This window comes from Nicotiana tabacum, chromosome 16, assembly GCF_000715075.1.
Source record: "Nicotiana tabacum cultivar K326 chromosome 16, ASM71507v2, whole genome shotgun sequence".
Lineage (NCBI taxonomy): Eukaryota > Viridiplantae > Streptophyta > Magnoliopsida > Solanales > Solanaceae > Nicotiana > Nicotiana tabacum.
This window is the reverse complement of record NC_134095.1, coordinates 165,030,855-165,056,804: the sequence shown is the minus strand read 5'-3', so window position 1 is coordinate 165,056,804 and position 25,950 is coordinate 165,030,855. Positions and strand designations below refer to the sequence as shown.

At 37.8% G+C, this 25,950-nt stretch overlaps 1 protein-coding gene across 1 annotated transcript in view; it reads right to left on the bottom strand.

The window, feature by feature from the left end:
• LOC107775719 (glutamine synthetase cytosolic isozyme 1-2-like) overlaps positions 1–25,600 on the bottom strand; it is a 107,866-nt gene extending 82,266 nt beyond the window's left edge. The window contains exons 1-6 of the mRNA XM_075232429.1: positions 25,511–25,600; positions 16,750–16,862; positions 12,591–12,663; positions 12,430–12,483; positions 12,098–12,135; positions 11,867–12,003 (exon numbers count right to left, since the gene is read on the bottom strand). Coding sequence (XP_075088530.1) covers positions 11,867–12,003; positions 12,098–12,135; positions 12,430–12,483; positions 12,591–12,663; positions 16,750–16,862; positions 25,511–25,600 — 505 coding nt within the window. The remainder of the gene's footprint in view (positions 1–11,866; positions 12,004–12,097; positions 12,136–12,429; positions 12,484–12,590; positions 12,664–16,749; positions 16,863–25,510) is intronic.
• Between the last annotated feature and the right edge of the window lie 350 nt (positions 25,601–25,950).

Genomic DNA, 25,950 nt, shown 5'->3' with positions numbered 1-25,950 from the left:
GAGGTCAACTTCAACACTTACTAGTGGTCCAATAATGATATATTATAAATGCGAATAATCATGGATTTATTAAGAATGACAGTAATTTTAAATAAGTCACGAATAGGTAAAAGTTTCTTTTTATATTAAAGGTCTCCGGATTCATAATCCATTAGTTTTCAATTATCTCAAGTCGGGGAGAGCAAATATCAATATCAATAAATCTCAAGGCAAGCAATACAAGCATGCGCAAATTATGCCGAGGTCGTACGACCCGATCCAATAATATTTAAACTGTGCATTGCCGAGGGTCGAACGGTACTAACCATAGATGCATCTATTACCCCGCTCGCGAATCATACATGCGATGCAGTCAAATATAAATAGACACAACATTCAGTCATTCGAGAATTCATCAAGGAACAATTATCCAAGGAAAACCCAATTCTCTTTTAACAATTCAAGAAAATGAAGTTTAATCTTTATAGAAATTCATTTACTAATTCGATGTGATTTAAACAAATCAAACTGTCAATAAGATTACAGATATTCCAAATATAGCATGCTTTTGGGTTCTAAACTACCCAGACTTAAACATAATTGTAGCTACGCACGGACTCTCCTCACATCGTGCGTATGTATCCCCCACAAATAGGAGCACATAATCAATTAACTCACCTATGTGGACAATTCCTTCTTACAAGGTTAGAAAGAAGACTCGCCTCGCTCCGAAGATCCATAACCGGCATTCCACGCCCTTCTGAAGACTCAAATTGATGCACAACGCTCCAACACTAGCCAATAATTATGCAAATCCATTAATGTATGCTCAAATACTCATTACAATCCAATTTATAACAATTCCTAACCCCGATCGAAAAGTTGACAAAATTGCCCTCAGGCTTACGTGCCCTGATTCCGAATTTTTTCGGAGATAAGGTTTACCCATGAGCTCATGAACTCAAATATATGATTTTCTCTTAATTCCATACCTAAAATCGTGGTCAGAATCCAAGATTATCAATTTTCTAGGTTTTCCCCAAACCTCCAAATTTCTACCCATTTACATGTTAAAATCCACACAAAATCGATATATTTAACTCAATATAGGTGGCGTTATCTTACTTTATTGTTGATGAAGAAAATCCTCTCTTGAAGCTCTCCAAAATCGCCCATACCAAATGAAAAATGGAAGAAAAATGACCATCTCCTGATGTTTTAAAAGAACTCACTGCCTCAGCGATTTTCGCATATGCGAGAAGATGATCGCATATGCGAAATGGGGAGAGAAGGCCGGGACCGCTTCTGCGGTCTGGAGGCCGCATTTACGGAGCCGCATCTGCGGTTTGGGAGACGCTTCTGCGGTTCCTGGCCTGGCTGCTTGGGCCGCTTCTGCGATGCAAGGACCGCTTCTACGTTCTTGCACCTGCGGTCCACCAACCGCTAGTGCGGTTATGACAGAAGCAGCAACCTTCAGCTCTTCTTAAAAATTCCATTTTCGATCCGTTAACCACTCAGAATCCACCCAAGGCCCTCGGGACCCCAACTAATCATACCTACCAGTCCCAAAACACATTACGAACTTGCTCGAGGCCTCAAATCATATCAAATAACACTAAAATCATGAATCGACCTCCAATCCAAGCTTTATAAACTTTAGAATCTCAAACTTCTACTTTCGATGTTTAAACCTATCAAATTACGTCCGATTGACTTCAAATTTTGCACGCAAGTCATATTCGACATTACAGACCTACTCCAACTTTCGGAATCAGATTCCGACCCCGATATCAAAAAGTCCACTTACGGTCAAACTTCTCAAAAATCTTCAAATTTCTATCTTTAGCCAAATGACTACAGAATGACCCACGGACCTCTGAATTCACTTTCAATCGCGCTCCCGACTCCAGACTCACCATACAGAGCTACCCCCATACTCGGAATCCCAAACGGACATCGATTACACCGAAATGCAATTCAACCCAAACTTATGAAATTTCTTCCAAAATGCTAACTTCCACAATAGGCGCCAAATCGCTCTTGGGGATAATCCAAACCCGATCCGGACATACGCCCAAGTCCGAAATCATCATACGAACTTGTTGGAACCTTCGAATCCCTATTCCGAGGTTGTTTACTCAAAAATCCAATCTTAGCTAATTCTTTCAACTTAAAGCTTCCGAAATGAGAATTCTCTTTCCAAATCAACTCAGAACTTCCTGGAATTCAATTGCGACCATGCGCACAAGTCATAATACCGGAAATGAAGCTGCTCATGGCCTCAAACCGTTGAACGACTCACTAGAACTCAAAATGACCAGTTGGGTTGTTACATTCTCTCCCACTTAAATATATGTTCGTCCTCAAACGTGCTACGAACTGCACTTGAGTTGTCCGAAATCACTGTTTAACACCTCGTGCACTTACCCGTGCTACTACAACCCAATTGAGCACATTAGCTCGATCAATTTTGAAGATATCCCCTTTTATTCAAGCAAATAAGCCTTGGAGCCCAATTCCAACATCTGGAATTCTATGCCAGACCTATTTCCAACGTACGCTCACCATATCAATAACTACACGCAACACTAAGACATGACTGCGTACCTTAGTTGAATTCACACCTAGCACCATTTTACTTATAGGACCACAATAACATTCTCTGATCAATTTAGTTGAAATTCCATGACTCTGATGCTCCCATTGTACCTCTTGACATACACAGGTCTTGCTCTACGCTCACAATACCGCCACGATGAAAGAGATGTGTAGAAATTCATAACCACTGCCGAATTAACAATTCATTGGGTCTATACTCCCGATAAGAACCATCACCTCATTCTGAACCAAATATTAGTCTTAGCTCCTTAATATACTTCATATAATCAGATTGTACCGATCCTAAATCCAATGATCTCGTCTCACCCAGTACGAACTGCTCAGGCAATAAGCCACCCCTGACATGATCAAAAGTCTCATATGTTGCCTCAATGCGTCAATAGGCCACCAATTCGAACGGGATACAAAGGGAAACGAACCCTAGAAGGAACTACTCAACTTGCGCAACTAATATGAACTTTCCTCAGAAAATGGGAAACAAACACACATAAGACGAAGTTTGAAACTGTATTCAACATCACACTATTGTGGCGCACAACTCGATCAAATAACATGCCCATGGTGGCGTGCCACCCGATCCACACATAACACTCACCTAAGGAGGTGCACATCGAGCAAAATTGCTCGTTACAACAAAACACCGAATATCGATCACAAGCACGCTAAGTGCATAATACCTTCCCTGAGGGGACATATAGCGCTATAAGCTACAAAACTCAAGCACAACTGAGGTGCGATCTACGATCTGAATCTCAAGAGCCATTTTGCTCATATTACCTTGTCTCTACGCGGAACCTCAATGCATAAGCAATTCTCCAAGTCGTCTCACAACTCACACGGCGCATTATATCATTGCATGAAATAACTGGCGACGAAATAACACCATGACTACTCTCCCATAAGGAGCGCATTACTGAAATGAACACATCTGGCCTAATATAGAGCCCATATTCACATTTGAATCCATCCACAGACTTCAAGCTGATTCTGATCGCACAGGACTAGACTAATAACCTTTCAGAGGTCCATAATCACCCCCGTCTTACTCATAACACACAAGGACAACCACCATAACCGGAGTAATCCTCCACAGTCCATAACCCAATAAACTGAGTGCCCTCCAGGCACAAATTCTCAATTTAACGACATCACTACAATCTTCATACTTGGTTTAACTCTTCAATCAATCAAGAGGCTACCTGCCACACTTATACAACCTTCCCGTGCTCCCACAACCTTCTATAACAGATAACAGGTCTGTATATCCAAACCACCGGCCGCACTAACGCTGAAAAGCGATCAAGGATCCTTAACCAGGATGCAAAGCCTTTTCCCAAAACACCAATCTCAGGTGACGCTGAAGACAATACCAACTTAATTTAAACATCGAAACTCCTTACCTGCTCACCCGAGCTCGTGACATCCTTGTCAACACCGAACTGCAGCCTTGATCCTCACTTCAAATTCCATGCCACTTACTGCATCTAACAAGCCAATATACGATAGTACAAGAATTTCATCATAACTCTTAAACCACTATTAGGGTAAACACTTCATCACATAGAAAATTTTTATTTAACTCATTCCAAGAGGACCATAGCTACGCGCGAGTGAATTCTCATAACCGTAGGACATTCAAATCCTCAAGTAGTGGTCTAAACCACCACGACCCTTCCGGGATCCGCCTACACATAACAAGGACATAATACTTGAATACTTCCAAATAAAATCAATTACGACGGCCGTTAAGCCTCGCACGTACCGCCACAAATCACAGGCATAACTTGATCATGCTAAAGGAACTGATCACTACCAGCAGTATGCAAATTCAACTATGGCTAACCGACTTATCTTCATTCCAATTTATCCTTGATTGCCTTAGAAATTATACTAACTCTATTCAACACATAACACACTCTATCTGCACTCATCCTGAGTGACCTTGAATCACGAGACCATGCTGTCTCAAATTCCCCGAACCATTTCATACCTCCCAAACGCTACACCGCAAGTCAAAACATCATAGAACATTTTGGGCACCTTCTCATAAGCTGCTACAAAGCTTGATTTTTTAATTGTACCTATAGGCTCGAAATCATTAGGCACCATACTTTACCCTTCGAATTTATTAGGATCGTTGTTGAGAGCCACCCGCTTTGATTGGGCCCCGAATATAATCAACTCCATGATTTTTCTAGCACATGCATACCCACTCAACGAAGCACCCTGCAGAATCACGTCCCCTAAAACCCGCACTTATACAAGGCATAACTCCTGAATCCTTCCCCAAGTCTAAGCATGAGTCAATAAGGCCAACCATAGCACCCCTTTAACAATTCTTTTGCCCAAATTAACACTTATGCCCTTTTCCCATAGCTGAAATAAGTCATCAATATGCTAATAACCAGAAATCGCGCAAGCAGTTAACCATACAACCCAATCATAGGTGGTGGGACTCTCCCACTTAGCTTGAAGCCACTATTACACAACTCTGTAATTCACCAGGATTTCTTATCTCATCTTGACATAACTATGCACAATCGACCGTAAATATTCTTCTTGGTTTTTTCTGTAAAACCCCCTTTTTATACTATGAATCATCAACCACATTCGCATGACTGATCTCTTTGCTGTATACCCCAGAGAATTCTTTGCAGAAGCCTCGTCAACCACGCGACCACTAACCTGCTCACAGGGAATAACCCACCTGTAGAAATCACTTCCCGACATCTTCCAACGCTGTTGCACGAGGTATATTCACTATGACATCAATAACCCATCCTGAGTCTGAGCTCACCCTCTGGCTGCACAAGTTCATTTACCCATCGTGGACATCAATTAAATGTTCAGCAACATCCTTCCAATTCAAAGTTATGTTGTATCCTTCTTCATTTCAAGCATTTCTTTCCCGTTATATCAAATCTTCCACCACATAAGGGCCCAATGCTTCAAATTAAATCTATAGACCCAACCATCGACCGCTAAAATCCCAAATCATTCAAAACTTTTCCTTAAGGTGTGTTGTCATCCTATCACAAAACCCATACGCAACTCTGCCACTCTCCCACTTTGGCGGAACTCACTCCTTTAATCAACTACTCGACCTTCGCTTCTTATACCTGGCCTTCTAGAAATTTTAACCACCGCCTGACACTTCCCACAGGTTCTTTCTTATCTTTTGCTGCTCAGTTGTTGCCTAAATAAAATCTATCTTCGTAGCACTTGAACCCACAAATCGCTACTAATTTTAAACCTTTCTGGAGATCATCTTTCTCGAGCCGTCAACATTAAGAACACCGATTTAATCCCGAACCACCGCACCCCGCGATATCTAACAGTCGTCTCTCCAATACCATTTCACAATATTCTACCCCCAAGGGCGAATTGTAGAAGTTCACAACACCGGTGAACCTAGTACATTTAATAAGGACAACGACACCTCATCATAGAAAGAAAAACTCCACCACGCTCGCAAATACCAAGTCTCGTTACTCCATCAACCCAAATTGGAACGTTCTTAGTTTGATTTCCTTTCCCTGCCGAGAATAAAATACTGAATCTCTAGATCGTGCACTGAGTAAACCTCCCTTCAAGTCATTCACTTGCCCGACACGTAGGCAGGCATCCTACCATCATGTCAATACTGCGGAACAATCGTTCATAGCATCATGGCATCTTGTGCTTAGCCTCAGAGCTCTTAGAAGTACCGCTACTGAGCTAAAACGACAGAATATCCTTCCACAAGGCGACGATAATAGCTCAAACAACCCTGCAGGGAGAAACGCCCCCGCACCACATTCGTGGTACCATTACACTCCTTCTATTCTCGACTTATAACCATCGGTTCGTGTCGCGTAAGATTGAGTAGGAAGTAAACAAGGGCATAAGCCTCAAGGAATCAAATCGCACGATGAGGAATCAAGAAGGGAAGTACTTCTAACAGCCTGTAGCTTCCCGAAGATAAGTACAGACGTCTCCGTACCGATCTGCGAGACTCTACTAGACTTGCTCATGACTTGTGAAACTTAAGGGAACCTAGTGCTCTGATACCATGTTGTCACGACCTGAAATCCACTAAGGGTCGTGATGGTGCCGGACACCACTGTCAGGAAAGCCAACCATAAATACTTAATTAAATTCTTATTTAAACAATTGTGAAAAAATTTGATTTTACTTCAATTTTTACTAGTAAAAGATACTCAGTTCAATTAAATATACATGTCAAGAAATCAATACGAAATACCCCATAACTTTCCCAGAACCCGGTGTCATAAGTGCATGAGCTATTTCTAGGAAGCAATATAATACAACAGCTGTCCGAAATACAAATAAGATAGAAAATAAATACAGTAATCTGAAAGAGACTTGTTGGCTGCGGGTCATCTCGGGAAATGCAGCTCACCTAAGTCTACGCATCAACCATGCTGTTACGCTCACTAAGCCACTAGAGATGCATGTGACTGTGCAACAAAAATGCATAGAAGTGTAGTATGAGTACGAAAACAACGTGTACCAGTGAGTATCCCATCTAATCTCGAAGAAGTAGAGATGAGAGGTCGACTTCGACACTTACTAGTGGTCCAATAATGATATATTATAAATGCGAATAATTATAGATTTATTAAGAATGACAGTAATTTCAAATAAGTCACGAACAGGTAAAAGTTCCTTTTTATATTAAAGGTTTCCGGATTCATAATCCATTAGTTTTTAATTATCTCAAGTCGGGGAGAGCAAATATCAATATTAAATCTCAAGGCAAGCAATACAAACATGCTCAAATTATGCCGAGGTCGTACGACCTGATCCAATAATATTTAAACTGTGCACTGCCGAGGGTCGAACGGCACAAACTATAGATGCATCTATTACCCCGCTCGCGAATCATACATGCGACGCGGTCAAATATAAATAAACACAACAATCAGTCAATCAAGAATTCATCAAGGAACAGTTATTCAAGGAAAAGCCAATTCTCTTTTAACATTTCAAGAAAATGAAGTTTAATCTTTTTAGAAATTCATTTACTAATTCCATGTGATTTAAGCAAATCAAACTGTCAATAAGATTACAGATATTCCAAATATAGCATGCTTTTGGGTCCTAAACTACCCGAACTTAAACATAATAGTAGCTATGCACGGACTCTCATTACCTCGTGCGTACCCCCACAAATAGGAGCACATAACCAATTAACTCACCTATGGGGACAATTCCCTCTTACAAGGTTAGAAAGGAGACTCACCTCGATCCGAAGATCCATAACCGGCATTTCACGCCCTTCCGAAGACTCAAATTGATGCACAACGCTCCAACACTAGCTAATAATTATGCAAATCCATTAATATATGCTCAACTACTCATTACAATCCAATTTATAACAATTCCTAATTCCGATCGAAAAGTTGACAAAATTGCTCTTAGACCCACGTGCCCGGATTCCGAAATTTTTCGAAGATAAGGTTTACCCATGAGCTCGCGAACTCAAATATATGATTTTCTCTTAATTCCATACCCAAAATCGTAGTCAAAATCCAAGATTATCAATTTTCTAGGTTTTCCTCAAACCTCCAAATTTCTACCCATTTACATGCGAAAATCCACACAAAATCGATATATTTAACTCAATATAGGTGGGGTTAGCTTACCTTATCGTTGATGAAGAAAATCCCCTCTTGAAGCTCTCCAAAATCGCCCATACCAAATGAAAAATGGAAGAAAAATGATCATCTCCCAATTTTTTAAAAGAACTCACTACCTCAGCGATTTCCGCATCTCCGAGAAGATGACCGCATTTGCGAAATGGGGAGAGAAGGTTGGGACTGCTTCTGCGGTCTGGAGGCCGCATTTGCGGATGGGAGCAGCTTCTGCGGTTCCTGGCCTGGCTTGCTTGGGCCGCTTCTGCGATGCAAGGACCGCTTCTGCGGTCTCTCACCTGCGGTCCACCAACCGCAGGTGCGGTTATGACAGAAGTAGCAACCTTCAGCTCTTCTCAAAATTCCCATTTTCGATCCGTTAACCACCCGGAATCCACTCGAGGCCCTTGGGACCCGAACCAATCATACCTACCAGTCCCAAAACACATTATGGACTTGCTCTAGGCCTCAAATCATATCAAACAACACTAAAATCATGAATTGACCTCCAACCCAAGCTTTATGAACTTTAGAATTTCAAACTTCTACTTTCGATGTTTAAACCTATCAAACCACGTCCGATTGACTTTAAATTTTGCACACAAGTCATATTCGACATTATGGACCTACTCCAACTTTCGAAATTGGATTCCGGCCTCGATATCAAAAAGTCCACTTCCGGTCAAACTTCTCAAAAATCTTCAAATTTCTATCTTTAGCCAAATGACTACAAAATGACCCGCGGACCTCTGAATTCACTTCCAATCGCGCTCCCAATTCCAGAATCACCATACGGAGCTACCCCCAGGCTCGGAATCCCAAACGTACATCGATTACACCGAAATGCCCTTCAACCCAAACTTATGAAATTTCTTCCAAAATGCTAACTTCCACAATAGGCGCCAAATCGTTCCCGGGTCATCCAAAAATAGATCCGGACATACGCCCAAGTTCGAAATCATCATACGAACTTGTTGGAACCTTCAAATCCCGATTCCGAGGTCGTTTACTCAAAAATCCAATCTTAGTTAATTCTTTCAACTTAAAGCTTCCGAAATGAAAATTCTCTTTCCAAATCAACTCTGAACTTTTCGGAATTCAATTCCGACCGTGCGCAGAAGTCATAATACCAGAAGTGAAGCTGCTCATGGCCTCAAACCGCTGAACAACTCACTAGAGCTCAAAACGACAGGTTGGGTCGTTACAAATATGATTGTAGTGGCGAGTACCTCTCTAAAGAGTTCTTTTGTTACTTAACAGAATAAAGGATTACATCTCAATTGACTACACCGTAAACTCCATAATAGAGTGGTGTAGTAGAAAGAAGAATTAAGTCTCTTTTGGACATGGAAAGATTAATGACGTATTATTCAGATTTGCCTTATTTGTTGTTGGAATATTTCTTGGAAACTGCAAATTACATTCTGAATTTAGTTCCTTCTAAGTTAGTACCTGGGACATTTATAAAACAGTGGACTGAATGTAAGCTCAGTCTGTGGCATGTTCAGATATAGGATTGTCCCGCATATGTGCTGAAAGGGAAAGCGGATATGTAAGTTGGAAATAAGAATGGATAGGTGCATGTATCCAAGAGAACGAATGGAGTTTTATTTTATTGTCCAAAAGAAAATAAGGCAATTGTTAAAACAAATGCATTTTTCTAGATAAAGATTGTTTAATAAAATATGTTCCTAGAAGTAAACTATTTTTATAGAAAGTGGACAAAGAAATAACTAGATGCTCAAGAACATCAAAACCCATACGTTGGAATTGACGTTCAGTGGGGGAATGTTAATAAACATGATATTCCTTTATTGAGTGGGAGTGATGTTTGAACAGTGAACACTATAGTAGAAATCACTAATATTTCAATGTCGTAAGGCAATAAAGGTAATATTAGTAGTACTTCGTCGTATTGGGAGAATGCTAAAGAAAATCATAGCTCGGTGCACACTCTTGGGATAGTTTCGATAACAGGATCCCTGAAGAGTTTAATACCAAACTAGATAGTTACGACAAAGTACTACTGGACAAATATTGCATCAGATATAACTTGACAAGATTCTTTAATAAAACCTTATTTGGTGAAGATTTTTAATAGTCATGTAAAAGAATGTCTGAGAAAGTTGTAGATGCATGGTGAGTTTAAGTGGGAGATTATTGGGGCATATAATAACCATGCACTTGGATATAGTATATTCTAATAATTATCATGGTTAAAATCTAAGTGGGAGAATGTTGGGATATATACTATTAACCATGAGTTTGGTTTAAATATAGTATTTATTGTGAAATAATTGTTTATTCAGTTTTAATAAAAATTTAAATAGATCATATATTAGTCTGTGTCCTTTGCTTATATAATAGATGATTTAGTGTATAGAGTTTAGCTTATACATGGAAGATTAAACCATCGGTTCTTATAAGTATAAAGTTTGAGTTCACAATCTAATGATGGAATTGGACAAACCATCAGGAATGATTGTAGCACAAGATTAAATATAATTTATCTTGATTATGGGAATGGTTTAATTCTAACTTCTTGTGCTAGTATATTTTGTATGTAATGAACGGACCAAGTAGAGATATGTATTTTATACTAACTTAATAAAATAAACTCTTTAGCCATTAAATGTACTTATACTCTTAATCTTGATATAATTATTATTAGCTGTGTACATTATTATTATTTTGATTTATTAAAAGGCGAGATTCTTTCGTGGGTCAATATGCCTGGTAAATTGGATAATAATAATAATAATAATAATAATAATAATAATAATAATAATAATAATAATAATAATAATAATAATAATAATAATAATGATGATGATGATGATGATGATGATGATGATGATGATGATGATGATGATGAGATTGATGATACACCTTTATGAAAGCTTATAAGTTTTCATGTGTAAACCCTGCCGATGGATTTTGAATCCGACACATGAAATAAGTTAAGCGAAAGTCTAAAGGAAATAAACAATAAATTAAATCGTCAGTAATTTAATTTAATTGATTAATATTTGAATCTTAACATGGGGAGTTAAATAAGATTTAATGGATGAATTTCAAAATTTAATAAGGAGTGCAATTACGAATTTTTAGTGAAATAATTCGTAATTAATTATGGTGGATATTAATTTTGAAAATTACAAATTAATTCCATAATTGAAAGCCTTGTTAATTAAATTTTGTGGTCTCTATTGTGCCTAAATAATAGGAAATAAAGGAATCCTTTTTTCTGGTGGAAAAGAAAACCCAACAGATTTTGGAAAAAGGTTTTAACCCTTAAAACTTGTGTTATAAATACATAAGGTTCTCCACCTAGCGGAAGGAGCACATGGTGGCCGAATTTCAGCCCTCTTTCCTTAGAAAATTTCGCACACACGAAATTGCTATTTTCGGATATTATTTGGGTAACACAGTAGAAGACCGTGGAACGTTCAGAGACCGTGATCGTGCGGGTGGTGGAGAATTCATTGAGTTGTTGTGGAATTAAAAGCTCACGTAATAAAGGAGCTTTATTCACGCTTCAAGAGGTAACCCGTGAAATCCCGTTTATACTAGTTATCTAGATTACATGTGTTTTAATACTGGGATTGCTTTCGCTGCTTATAATAATCCATCAGTTTCGTGTCTTCTAGTGAGACGACGCTCGTTGCCTTCACCATATGCTGCAATATACTCCTTGTGCCTCAGTCCAAGCTTCTCAATTGCCTTCTTAATGACTTCATAGCCTCCTTCATTCCTCATAGACTTTGTGCTGAAAAAATACATTCCAAATTTTCAATCACTTAGAAATTGAGAAAAATATTAAAAATGAGTTGAATATGAAATGTTATTATTTATTGCTCTACCTGTAGTTTGTATGAGCTCCAGCACCATCCCAATCACCCTGGAAGGGGAAAAGAAAAGAGTATTTGAGGTTAGGATTTAGGCAATTGGACATGATTTGGTCGAAATTTGAAGGGGAAAAAATACAAGTATTTGAAGTTGAAATTGAAAAGGATGTTTGTTCCCTAGGTCATGGGTTCGAGCCATGGAAACAGCCTCTTGCAGAAATGCAGGGTAAGGCTGCATACAATAAACTCTTGTAGTCCGTCCCTTCCTCCAACCTTATGCATAGTGGGAGCTTAGTGCACGAAAATGCATTACTTTGTTCTCTACGTATACAAAATAGTGAGCTTACCGGAATAGGTTTGGGGTCAAATGACACTACAACTCCAGTAATCTCAGTAATCCTCTATTTAAACAACAAAAATCAATAAGTAAATTTAAGTTAAAATCCACATAGTAAGAGAAATGAATTTGAAAGTGAGGCTAAAACTATCGACAACTTAGCTACATTACCTCAAGAATGTAACGAGCTGCCCAATATTCATCTGCTGCTGAAATGCCAACCGAAGGTGCAACAGAATAGTAGCTATATAAAGTAATTATGTATACGGTAGCTATATGGAATTAATAGCCACTAAACAATAGTAATTTCTGAAAATCCCTCTAAAAATATATCGAGTATGTAGTTGCATATGATAAAAAAGTATACTGCTAATTTAATACTTAGTTGAAAAATTGATAAAAATAGCACGGTATAGCCAGTTTTCGGATTGATCATTCAAAAATAGCCAGCGTTTACCAAGCCAATAAAAAATAGCCACTATTTTGCTACAACAGAGACCGATCCAGCATAATATACTGGAGTTCGGTGCACCTATGTATGAACTCCAGCATATTATGCTGGAGCGGTATACTTTGTTAACTCCAGTATATTATACTGGACAATTATACTTGCTGGAACTCCAGTATATTATGCTGGAGTTCTAATGTACTTATGCTGGAACTCCATCATATTATGCTGGAGTTCCAGCATACTTATCCTGGAACTCCAGTATAATATGTTGGAGTTCAAGCATACTTATGCTGGAACTCCAGTATAATATACTGGCGTATTTTCCGGGTTTTGAATAGTGTTTTCGCTCAGATTTATCTTTACATGAAAAGTGGCTAAATTTCGATTACTTTTAAAACTGACTTATTTTTTATCGACCAATTGTAAATCTGGCTATTTTTGAATTTCTCCCAAAAAATTGACGTCCAGAGTTAAATTGGATATGGGCTCAACTTGTGCTTATATAAGGTCCAAAGGAAAAAATTTGGGCTCAATCAGGTAAAGTAATATGTAGAGACTGTTTCCAATAGACACTCGGCTTAAGAAGCCATTCACCCAACCATTTAAACTAAAAATAGCCGGTTGAGGTATAATATATGCATAATTTATGTATTATATATGTATAATTATATATAATCAATGTATAAACTATGTATATGGCTAGAAAAAATAAATAAATATGAACGCTATTTGTGTAAAGATCCCAATAATCTATGGAGAACCCAATAAGTAAAATGGTTGACTTTCCAAGTCAATATTGACCCATAATATTAATCCAGTTATAAAAGGCTTTTTTTTTAGCTGTGACCTGGTCCACAATTTGGCCTTTTTTTAGGGTTAGATTTTCTCACATAATATACTTCAAATTTCTTCTTCCTTTTTTCTTTTCTAGAGCTTTTGTCACATAACCTTCCAGATAACATTGGATTCGGCTTTAATGTTTGCTCATATAATTTTTAGTTTGTTCGTAAAATATTACATTGTGGTCTAACGTTTGTAATAACTTACAAAATTTATATCGCGATCCAACATCTCAATAAGATTTTTTATTTGCTCAAAAAGAATCTTTAAACCGTGGTCTAAAAAGTCCATCTGTTGTAACAGAAATAAAAAGATAGCTATTTATTAAACAGTTGATAAGGGACAATCACAAAATTTCACGTCAAACATCTGCCACAAGGTGACCCAATTCAGGCTAGGTTACTAGTGACTCAGCCCACAATAAGCCCATTTATGAATATTCTTATTCTGCTATCCCGTCTTCTTTACTCACTAGCTCACTCGTTTGTTTTAAGAGTTAATAGGTAAAGAGGTTTAGCCAGAGGTTTCGGGTTGAGTCCTGGTATAAAGTCATCTTTATTGGATTCTCTTTACCTTCTAATATGGGGTTTTTCGGTGTGATTTTAGACTTAATCAAGCCTTAATGTGGGCACCGAACAAGGCGAAAAACAAAAAGAAAAAGGGAAAGAGGTCCAATTTTAGGCTAATATAGTGTTACATCATTCTCCTAATAGTGTTACCGTCAGGCAGAGAAGCAGTAACACAAGTAACTAACAAAGGTTGCAAATATAACAGTTTGACTTGAAAATTCATATAGTAACACTGCTAGAAAATGGCTATTTTTCGATTGTAAAAGCGGTTAGAAAATGCTAGTTTCCGACTACATTCAGACCAAAAAATCGAAGCTGCAAAATAGCTGGTCTGAAATATTTTGCGACCGAATCCGTCCGTAATTTGTGATTACAACCGTCGGAAAGTCAAAATAGAAAAACGACTAATAAATGTGGTCAATTTTCCGACTGACGCGGTCGCAAACAATTTAAATTAAATTTTAATTGAATTTATATTAACTTTCCCACTACTTCGGTTGCAAACGGTATGCATAATTATAATATTATCTGTGTATTAATACCTTACATATTCTCGTATTTCCTATATCTCTTATATTGCTGTTACTTTGTTTTTATGGTATTTATGTTATGTTATGGATTTTATGGTATTTTATGTTGTTTTATTATGATTCTATTGATAGTACTAATATAGTGTCTCTTGTTGCCTCTTTGAGCCGAGGGTCTCCTGGAAACAGCCTCTCTACCCCTCGGGGTAGAGGTAAGGTCTGCGTACATATTACCCTCCCCAGACTCCACTTGTGGGATTACACTGGGTTGTTGTTGTTGTTGTTGTTGAGTTTTCCTACTACCTTGATCGCAAATCTAATTTAAAATTATTTATTTATTTATGTTTCCGACTACTGTAGTCGCAAACCTAATTTAATATTTTCTTATATTTAATTTTTCCACTACAGTAGTCGCAGATGTTCCTGAATCTAGAATATATTGAAGCATTTTGCGACTATTATGGTCGGAAATCAGTCGGAAAACTGAGAATTTTTTGTCAGATTCCAGCTTTTTAAAGAAGCTCCACCTGCCAATTTAAATATACAACAACTAACCAATTAATCCACCATGCCAACTATCACACCTCCTTTTTGCGCGCCCGCCCCGAAGGGTAAATGCGCGAGGGAGTTTTTCCCAATTTAAGTGACAATATTCGAAATGGGATTATTTATTTTAATTCAGAGTCGCCACTTGGGAAAGGTTTGGCTTTTGGTGTCCCAAGTCACCGGTTTATCTTGAATCCCAAATCGAAGAAATTTTCGACTTTTCCAAATGAAGTCTGCGAACCAGAAATTCTAAGTAAGGAATTCTGTTGACCCGAGGGAAGGTGTTAGGCACCCTCGAATCCCGTGGTTCTAGCACGGTCTCTTAAATTGTTATAATGGCTAGATCTCTGATTTAAATACATGTTGTGACTTATGTGCTTTTATTAAGTTTAAACCGCTTTCATTATTACCATTTTTTATAGAATTGCAACGTTGTGAAAATGCATCTCGAACCACGTCACAATCAATGCACCCGTGATTGTCGACACATTTGACTCCGTTGAGATTTGGATTTGGGTCACATCAATGTGCACCCGAATTAAGAATGTAATTTAATTAAGCCGCGCCTAAAGGGTCTAACGTGTTATTATCTTTGGGGAAGAAGTGAACTTTTCTAGACAGTCCATCCCAAACCTATGTGTTTATTATGATCAATTATTGAGGGCCCCGCAATGTGTATCTTTGTTTGACGAGGCTCGTCTCATTACTTTTTTCTTTTAAAAAAACGTCCTAAAGTGACTACATTTCTATTATGCTCGTCTCTAGTAAAAGAAAGAAAAATGTATGTTGATTAAGTGGTCTGCTTAATTAATCCTGGCCTCTTATTAATAATCTGATTGATTATTTACAAAATGAAGGATATTAGACTTCATGGAACATACTTTATTTTGATGAAAATTACATACAAGATTGATGAAACGCTACAACTACTACAAACGCTCCTTGAATTAAATTTAACTCATTTAAAACAGGATTAATCAAGACCACTTATTAAAGGATGCTACTAATGATATTTGGAACTCGTCCTATGAACTGCCTAATGAAGTTGAAACTCGATAATCTAGAATGGTATTGTATTTTTGCGAAATTAAAGAGAAACGTCCACCTTACATAAAAAATTGCTAAAAATGAATTAATAATTATACTAGATGATAGCGCATTCCATAAATTATACGGCTATATCATGTGTACTGCTAAACCAACCATATCGCAATTTTAGACCAGAATAGTTTCAATTGAGTACAAACTTACTAATGTTTTTCTATTAGGCTACATATTAAAGAATTTATACAACTTTAACAATATTTGCAAAGCTGTAAACAAAGCAACAAACTATTAAAATCCTTCAGATATTTCAATTCATGCCTTTCATGGTTACATCAATAGGAAATGTGTACCTGGATGTTGAATATAATAGAAGAAGAGGAGAAGTCAGTGGAGTAACAATGGCGACAGAAACAGCAGCAGTAACAGCAGATAACAATAGAACAAATCCCAGTGCAAGATGCAACTATAGCCGATGGAACAAGCAGTAACAAAATAACAGCAGCAAACATTGCAGTAGAAACAAAGCTCCAAGACAGACCAAATCCAGGAGAACAACCAATGCAAACCAACCAATAACTTAGTTGAGACTTGGAAGAAATCAGAATTGATTGAACAGGTTGAACAAATGAAAACCAAATAATAGTAGGAAGAAACAGTTTCTGATTTTTGTATGTTTTTCTCTCTTGTTTATGTGTCTGTATATAGCTAACAATCAAGTCTCGAAAAATCTGAGTCCAATTTTCAGTCTAAAAAAATCTGTCTGCCTTTTTCTTTTCAAAATTCAGTCCCCTCTCTAATGGAAGTTCTGCTTCCTTTTTATATCCTAAACTCAAACTATTCACAGTCTGTTAAGCAATCAGAAACCCCTCCCATGTGGTCTGTGCTCTTTCCAGTTTCCACTCAACTATTTAAATATAAACCCTCCCATGGTATTCCCTGACAAACCCTTTTAATCACCTTATTAAACTAAAAGCAAACGTGGGCAGCAGGAATATAACCTGACAGCACATGCTGTCAAGTTATTCTTCATCTCAAAAGGGCCTTTATGCACATGTTGTGCACAAATGCGCTTGCCACCAATTCAGATTGCAGCTAACAATCCAATCTTTTCATTTTCAGATTCAAATACAGCAACTATAAGTAGCTATACTCGATTCTTAATTTGATTCAGACAAATGCTTAACAGAAACAGATCAAATTGTTATTATTCAAACAGCTGAAACTATTCGACGATACGTATCGAATCGACTATACTAATTATAACATGTACAATCGAAAACCATGATCAGACATCTAACAGTATCAAACACATGATTCGAATTGTACTAACTAAGCAAAATTGTACTGAGGAATCAATTAATCAGTCAAATTTAAAGTTCAATTGATTACACAGCACATATACATATACACATTATCAGTGAATAGAAGAAAGACTCGATCAAACACAGAGGTTCAGGCAAGGCGGACAGGACACAGTCTACCAACAATTCAGAAATAAAATCAACTAACATTTTGGGGCAATAAATAAACATTCAATTACAACAAGACTCATGAACTGATAGAAAAGAACACAAAAATACCTGAAATCTTGAAAAATCAGCAAACCCTAGCTCGGATTCAAATTGATCTTTTTTAGGGTTGAACGGACTTTAATCGAAGTGTTCTCAAATGAGAAACACTTCGATTAAGGTCCATTAGACCCTAATCACTTGGCTCAAACAGACACAGATCAGTCACGAGGAACCCTAGGGCTCCTAAAAGCAGATCTGGGATTTATGTTTCCCTGGTTAGGTTCGGACCAAACCAAGCATGGTTTGGTCACAAGGGAGGTCTGGGGACTGTCTAGTATGAAACTGGGATCAATCGGTGTAAGTCAGGTTCCGACTCGAATCTTCAAATGAAGATTCGAGAAGGTGGGAGAGGATTCGAGCTAAGTGGTTGGTGGATTTGGGTTCAGGATGGTGAGGTGCATCTATGGTGTTAAGGAGGGGGTCACGGGCGTCCATGCCGCCGGGTTTTTGGTGAGGGGAAAGGGGGGCGGCTCTAGGGTTCCGGGGTTGGGGTCTGTGAAGGGGACGACCTAAGGTAGGGGGGTTTGGTTTAGGCGCGGGGTAAAGGGGGAAGGGTTTATATACGGGGGTGAGTAATTGGATGTTGGCCGTTGGATTGCTGATGATCAACGGCTGTGATCTATCTACTAAAGGGAAACGGTGTCGTTTCGAATGCACGGGGCTGGGTTGGACCAAGGTTGAATGGGTCGTGTTTGTTTGTGGATATGGGGAATGTGATCTTGGCCGTTGATCATTCTGAGATCAATGGCCCAGATCAGGCCAGATCAAAACTACGTCGTTTGGGCGCCCCTAGGGTTAGCTGGTTTGGACCGGGCAAAACACAGGTTTTGGGCTTGATTTGGTTCAGTTTTGGGCCTGTTTTTGTTTTAAATTGGAATGGCCTGATCCGAAAATCCTTCTCTTTTTTTTTCTTTTAATTTCTTAAATTAATTTGCCGAATAATACTATATAAAACATAGAACAACAGTTATCACACAATTAACATTTAATTACACTAACATCACTTAATGAAAAATAGAATAAAAGATGCATTTTTTTTATTTTCTTTTAATAAACGGATCACGGTCCACACGACATATTTTTTTTTATTTGTTTGAATAAAACAAACACGGGCAAGATCACAAATAACTAACAAAATGCCACTTAAAAATCCAAAAATTGTACAACAAGACCATTTGTTATTATTTTTATTTCTTTTGGAGTGATTGTCGCGTAAAACAAAAATCACGTGCTCACAGCTGCTCCTCTTTTTTCGGAAACACGAAAAGTTTTCGTTCAAAGATAAAGTGAGCGGATATGAGCGATTTTTGCCTATCGGAAAACTCCGTGTGAAGCACTTTTTGAAAGATTTGACCGAATCTTTGCTTCAAAGATTTCCTACATATCCTGGGCTAAACAGGAATCAGGTCAATGTAGTTCGGGAAATTTTGGCAGCTGGGACTACCATGGGATTGCAATGCTTGTTGTTACTGCTGTTGCTGTTGTCATTGTTGCTTTACTGACCGCCTTATTACACCCAAAGAAAAAATGAAACTGAACTAAATACTTATATGCATGTCAACTGCTAGTTACAAGATTCCTATCTATGATTCTTTTGCGACTTGATCTTGGGTCTTAGCTGATTTTGCTTGGAGACTTCGATCCGAATCTTGATGCTTGCGAGTTGTAGGTGCTTGTTTAATCTTTGGGATACTAAGTGAGACGTGATTGGCAGAGTTCGGGACCTTGATCAAGTCTTGGAGCGATCCGCCTTCCATTTTCTCCGGTATCTCGGGACATCTTTTTTTTTTGTCTTTTTATTCTTTGATTCTGAGTTGAGACTCATCTCGTGGGTCGTTTCGATCCGTGTGGCTCGAGGTCAGACCTGCGAGGAAAAACAAACGAACGAAATTTTTTGCCCCAGTTTTACTAGGAAAAATTTCGTGAGTTAGTTGCCAGGAAGTTTATAGAGTTGGTGAAAGGATTGAAAAATTTCAGTTTCCAAAATGCCAACTCCGGGATTGGATCAACGATATGGCCACAAGGTATGAATGCTCAGTTTAGGGTTGGAGCCCTAAGGCTGGCGGAATGGAAATAGTTTAGTTCAGGGTTGGAGCCCTAATGCCGACTAGCTGGGGAGAAGATCAGTTTAGAGTTGAAACTCTAATGCTGACCAACTGGGGAAGAGTTCAGTTTAGGGTTGGGGCCCTAATGCTGACTGAATGGACAGAAGTTCAGTTTAGGGTTTTAAAACCCTAATGTTGATTAGAGGAAAAAAGTTCAGTTTAGGGTTTAAAACCCTAATGCTGACTGAAGGAAAAGAGTTCAGTTTAGGGTTTAAAACCCTAATGCTGACTGAAGGAAAAGAGTTTAGTTTAGGGTTTAAATCCCTAATGTTGACTGAAGGAAAAGAGTTCAGTTTAGGGTTTAAAACCCTAATGCTGACTGAAAGGAAAAAGTTTAGTTTAGGGTTTAAAACCCTAATGCTGACTAAATGGAAAAAGTTCAGTTTAGGGTTTAAAACCCTAATGCTGACTAAAGGGAAAGTTCAGTTTAGGGTTTAAAACCCTAATGCTGACTAAAGGAAAGAGTTCAGTTTAGGGTTTAAAACCCTAATGCTGACTGAATGGAAAGAGTTCAGTTTAGGGTTTAAAACCCTAATGCTGACTGAATGGAAAAAGTTTAGTTTAGGGTTTAAAACCCTAATGCTGACTAAAGGAAAGAGTTCAGTTTAGGGTTTAAAACCCTAATGCTGACTAAAGGAAAGAGTTCAGTTTAGGGTTTTAAAACCCTAATGCTAACTGAATGGAAAGAGTTCAGTTTAGGGTTTAAAACCCTAATGCTGACTAAATGGAAAAAGTTCAGTTTAGGGGTTAAAACCCTAATGCTGACTAAAGGAAAGAGTTTAGTTTAGGGTTTTAAAACCCTAATGCTGACTAAAGGAAAAGAGTTCAGTTTAGGGTTTAAAACCCTAATGCTGACTGAAGGAAAAGAGTTCAGTTTAGGGTTTTAAAACCCTAATGCTGACTGAATGAAAAAAGTTCAGTTTTGGGTTTAAAACCCTAATGCTGACTAAATGGAAAAAGTTCAGTTTAGGGTTTAAAACCCTAATGCTGACTAAAGGAAAAGTTCAGTTTAGGGTTTAAAACCCTAATGCTGACTAAAGGAAAAGTTCAGTTTAGGGTTTAAAACCCTAATACTGACTAAAGGAAAAGTTCAATTTAGGGTTTAAAACCCTAATGCTGACTAAAGGAAAGAGTTCAGTTTAGGGTTTTAAACCCTAATGCTGACTAAAGGAAAGAGTTCAGTTTAGGGTTTTAAAACCCTAATGCTGACTGAATGGAAAGAGTTTAATTTAGGATTTAAAACCCTAATGCTGACTGAAGGAAAAGAGTTCAGTTTAGGGTTTTAAAACCCTAATGCTGACTGAATGAAAAAAGTTTAGTTTAGGGTTTAAAACCCTAATGCTGACTAAATGGAAAAAGTTAAGTTTAGGGTTTAAAACCCTAATGCTGACTAAAGGAAAAGTTCAGTTTAGGGTTTAAAACCCTAATGCTGACTAAAGGAAAAGTTCAGTTTAGGGTTTAAAACCCTAATGTTGACCGAATGGAAAAAGTTCAGTTTAGGGTTTAAAAACCCTAATGCTGACTGAATAAAAAAAATTTCAGTTTAGGGTTTAAAACCCTAATGCTGACTAAAGGAAAAAAGTTCAGTTTAGGGTTTTAAAACCCTAATGCTGACTAAAGGAAAAGTTCAGTTTAGGGTTTAAAACCCTAATGCTGACTAAAGGAAAAGTTCAGTTTAGGGTTTAAAACCCTAATACTGACTAAAGGAAAAGTTCAGTTTAGGGTTTAAAACCCTAATGTTGACTAAAGGAAAAGTTCAGTTTAGGGTTTAAAACACTAATGCTGACTGAATGGAAAAAAGTTCAGTTTAGGGTTTAAAAACCCTAATGCCGACTGAATGAAAAAAAGTTCAGTTTAGGGTTTAAAACCATAATGCTGACTAAAGGAAAAGAGTTCAGTTTAGGGTTTTAAAACCCTAATGCTGACTAAAGGAAAAGTTCAGTTTAGGGTTTACAACCCTAATGCTGCTGAAGGAAAAGAGTTCAGTTTAGGGTTTAAAACCCTAATGCTGACTGAATGGAAAAAGTTCAGTTTAGGGTTTAAAACCCTAATGCTGACTAAATGGAAAAAGTTCAGTTTAGGGTTTAAAACCCTAATGCTGACTAAAGGAAAAAGTTCAGTTTAGGGTTTAAAACCCTAATGCTGACTAAAGGAAAGAGTTCAGTTTAGGTGTTTAAAACCCTAATGCTGACTGAATGGAAAGAGTTCAGTTTAGGGTTTAAAACCCTAATGCTGACTAAATGGAAAAAGTTCAGTTTAGGGTTTAAAACCCTAATGCTGACTAAAGGAAAGAGTTCAGTTTAGGGTTTAAAACCCTAATGCTGACTGAATGGAAAAAGTTCAGTTTAGGGTTTTAAAACCCTAATGCTGACTAAAGGAAAAGAGTTCAGTTTAGGGTTTAAAACCCTAATGCTGACTGAAGGAAAAGAGTTCAGTTTAGGGTTTTAAAACCCTAATGCTGACTGAATGAAAAAAGTTCAGTTTTGGGTTTAAAACCCTAATGCTGACTAAATGGAAAAAGTTCAGTTTAGGGTTTAAAACCCTAATGCTGACTAAAGGAAAAGTTCAGTTTAGGGTTTAAAACCCTAATGCTGACTAAAGGAAAAGTTCAGTTTAGGGTTTAAAACCCTAATACTGACTAAAGGAAAAGTTCAATTTAGGGTTTAAAACCCTAATGCTGACTAAAGGAAAGAGTTCAGTTTAGGGTTTTAAACCCTAATGCTGACTAAAGGAAAGAGTTCAGTTTAGGGTTTTAAAACCCTAATGCTGACTGAATGGAAAGAGTTTAATTTAGGATTTAAAACCCTAATGCTGACTGAAGGAAAAGAGTTCAGTTTAGGGTTTTAAAACCCTAATGCTGACTGAATGAAAAAAGTTTAGTTTAGGGTTTAAAACCCTAATGCTGACTAATTGGAAAAAATTAAGTTTAGGGTTTAAAACCCTAATGCTGACTAAATGGAAAAAGTTAAGTTTAGGGTTTAAAACCCTAATGCTGACTAAAGGAAAAGTTCAGTTTAGGGTTTAAAACCCTAATGCTGACTAAAGGAAAAGTTCAGTTTAGGGTTTAAAACCCTAATGTTGACCGAATGGAAAAAGTTCAGTTTAGGGTTTAAAAACCCTAATGCTGACTGAATAAAAAAAGTTCAGTTTAGGGTTTAAAACCCTAATGCTGACTAAAGGAAAAAAGTTCAGTTTAGGGTTTTAAAACCCTAATGCTGACTAAAGGAAAAGTTCAGTTTAGGGTTTAAAACCCTAATGCTGACTAAAGGAAAAGTTCAGTTTAGGGTTTAAAACCCTAATACTGACTAAAGGAAAAGTTCAGTTTAGGGTTTAAAACCCTAATGTTGACTAAAGGAAAAGTTCAGTTTAGGGTTTAAAACCCTAATGCTGACTGAATGGAAAAAAGTTCAGTTTAGGGTTTAAAAACCCTAATGCCGACTGAATGAAAAAAAGTTCAGTTTAGGGTTTAAAACCATAATGCTGACTAAAGGAAAAGAGTTCAGTTTAGGGTTTTAAAACCCTAATGCTGACTAAAGGAAAAGTTCAGTTTAGGGTTTACAACCCTAATGCTGCTGAAGGAAAAGAGTTCAGTTTAGGGTTTAAAACCCTAATGCTGACTGAATGGAAAAAGTTCAGTTTAGGGTTTAAAACCCTAATGCTGACTAAATGGAAAAAGTTCAGTTTAGGGTTTAAAACCCTAATGCTGACTAAAGGAAAGAGTTCAGTTTAGGGTTTAAAACCCTAATGCTGACTAAAGGAAAGAGTTCAGTTTAGGGTTTAAAACCCTAATGCTGACTGAATGGAAAAGAGTTCAGTTTAGGGTTTAAAACCCTAATGCTGACTAAATGGAAAAAGTTCAGTTTAGGGTTTAAAACCCTAATGCTGACTAAAGGAAAGAGTTCAGTTTAGGGTTTAAAACCCTAATGCTGACTGAATGGAAAGAGTTCAGTTTAGGGTTTAAAACCCTAATGCTGACTGAATGGAAAAAGTTCAGTTTAGGGTTTTAAAACCCTAATACTGACCGGCTGGAAAGAGTTCAGTTTAGGGTTCAAAACCCTAATGCTGACTGAATGGAAAAAAGTTCAGTTTAGGGTTTAAAACCCTAATGCTGACTAAATGGAAAAAGTTCAGTTTAGGGTTTAAAACCCTAATGCTGACTAAAGGAAAAGTTCAGTTTAGGGTTTAAAACCCTAATGCTGACTGAATGGAAAAAGTTCAGTTTAGGGTTTAAAAACCCTAATGCTGACTGAATGAAAAAACGTTTAGTTTAGAGTTTAAAACCCTTAATGCTGACTAAGGAAAAGTTCAGTTTAGGGTTTAAAACCCTAATGCTGACTAAAGGAAAAGTTCAGTTTAGGGTTTAAAACCCTAATGCTGACTAAAGGAAAAGTTTAGTTTAGGGTTTAAAACCCTAATGCTGACTAAAGGAAAAGTTCAGTTTAGGGTTTAAAACCCTAATGCTGACTAAAGGAAAAAGTTCAGTTTAGGGTTTTAAAACCCTAATGCTGACTGGCTGGGGACAAAGTTCGAGGATACTAACTAACCTCTTTTTTTTTTTGAATTTTCTTGTTTTAGTAGAAGATAATAGGGAATCTCGTGGAAACTTACCTTTCGAGTAAATTCCTTATTGCTAAAACTGTTTCTTGTACCCACGTACCTTCTTCTTTGGGTGACACCTGCTTCTTGCACGGTTGTCTTGGATTATACCTGTTTTAACTTTTTAAACAAAGAACAATTTTTAGTTCGGAAATGGCAGTTGGTTCGGTGACCTTGATTGTTCCAGTTGCTTTGTTGCGTCCTTATTTCTGTTGCGAAGTCCTGCCATTGATTGGATTCAAATGGCGAAACCCTTTTAGACTGCTCAGGCTTGTATTTCCAGATTCTGTGATGATTTGCCTCGTAAGGCTCTTTTTTTTTTGTGTCTCGTTTTGCTTGGGGATTCTCAACGGGGATTTTATTGGGGGTACACTGTGGGGATTTGTACAAGGCAGACTTGTCGGGGATTTGTTGCAAAGCGGACTTGCCAGGATTTGTTGGGAAAGCTCGCTGGGGAATTTTTACAAAGGGAGGCTCTGTGGGGATTTGTACAAAGGGAAGTTCTGTGGGGGATTTGTACAAGGCGGACTTGCTGGGGATTTTTTTTTATTTTTAAATGCAGTCAAACATCATGATCCATCAGATTTGGACAAACGTACCAACGAAACGGGGCATTTCCTTTGCGAAACGGAATTCCGTGAAACCAAACCTGCCACCTGTCCTTTCCGGTATATCTGGAGACTTAGGGTTAAAAATGAAAGGCATTTAAAGAAAAACAAAGAAAGGAGAAAGCAAACTTCAGAAAAGAAGTGTCCCTTTCAGGACGAAAAAGACTTATCTGAGGAAAACAATGCTGACTTTAAATGGACATAACATGTTCTTTGGACTGGACGCCTGACCTTCAATGAACTTGCATTTCCCCCTGAACCAAAATGGATCTGCATTTTCAAAACGGTGGGACATGCCAAAATCTCTTGAGGTGGAGTCATCTTTTCGGCCAACAGCGCCCTTTGCGGGTTTTCTCTAGTCGACCACTCTCATTTCTCTTCTTGTCGTCGCTTGATAGCACTCTTTGCGAGTTTTTACTAAACAAGCTCTCTCATTTTGGTTTCTCTACTCCCATCGCCTCGCGGTGCCCGTAGGTTTTCACCGTCGAGACTCTCTCATTTTATTTCTCTCAATTCAGAGTGTGCCGGTCTCCATTCGTGATGCTTCTTGGCTTCCCGCTACCTTTGGTAATTGATCTGAAGGGTTGTGCTTGGTAAATAGAGGTAGATGATACTACGACTTTTAAACCGTTTGACATACCCCGGTTTCAATTTCAGGGTAAATGGGATTT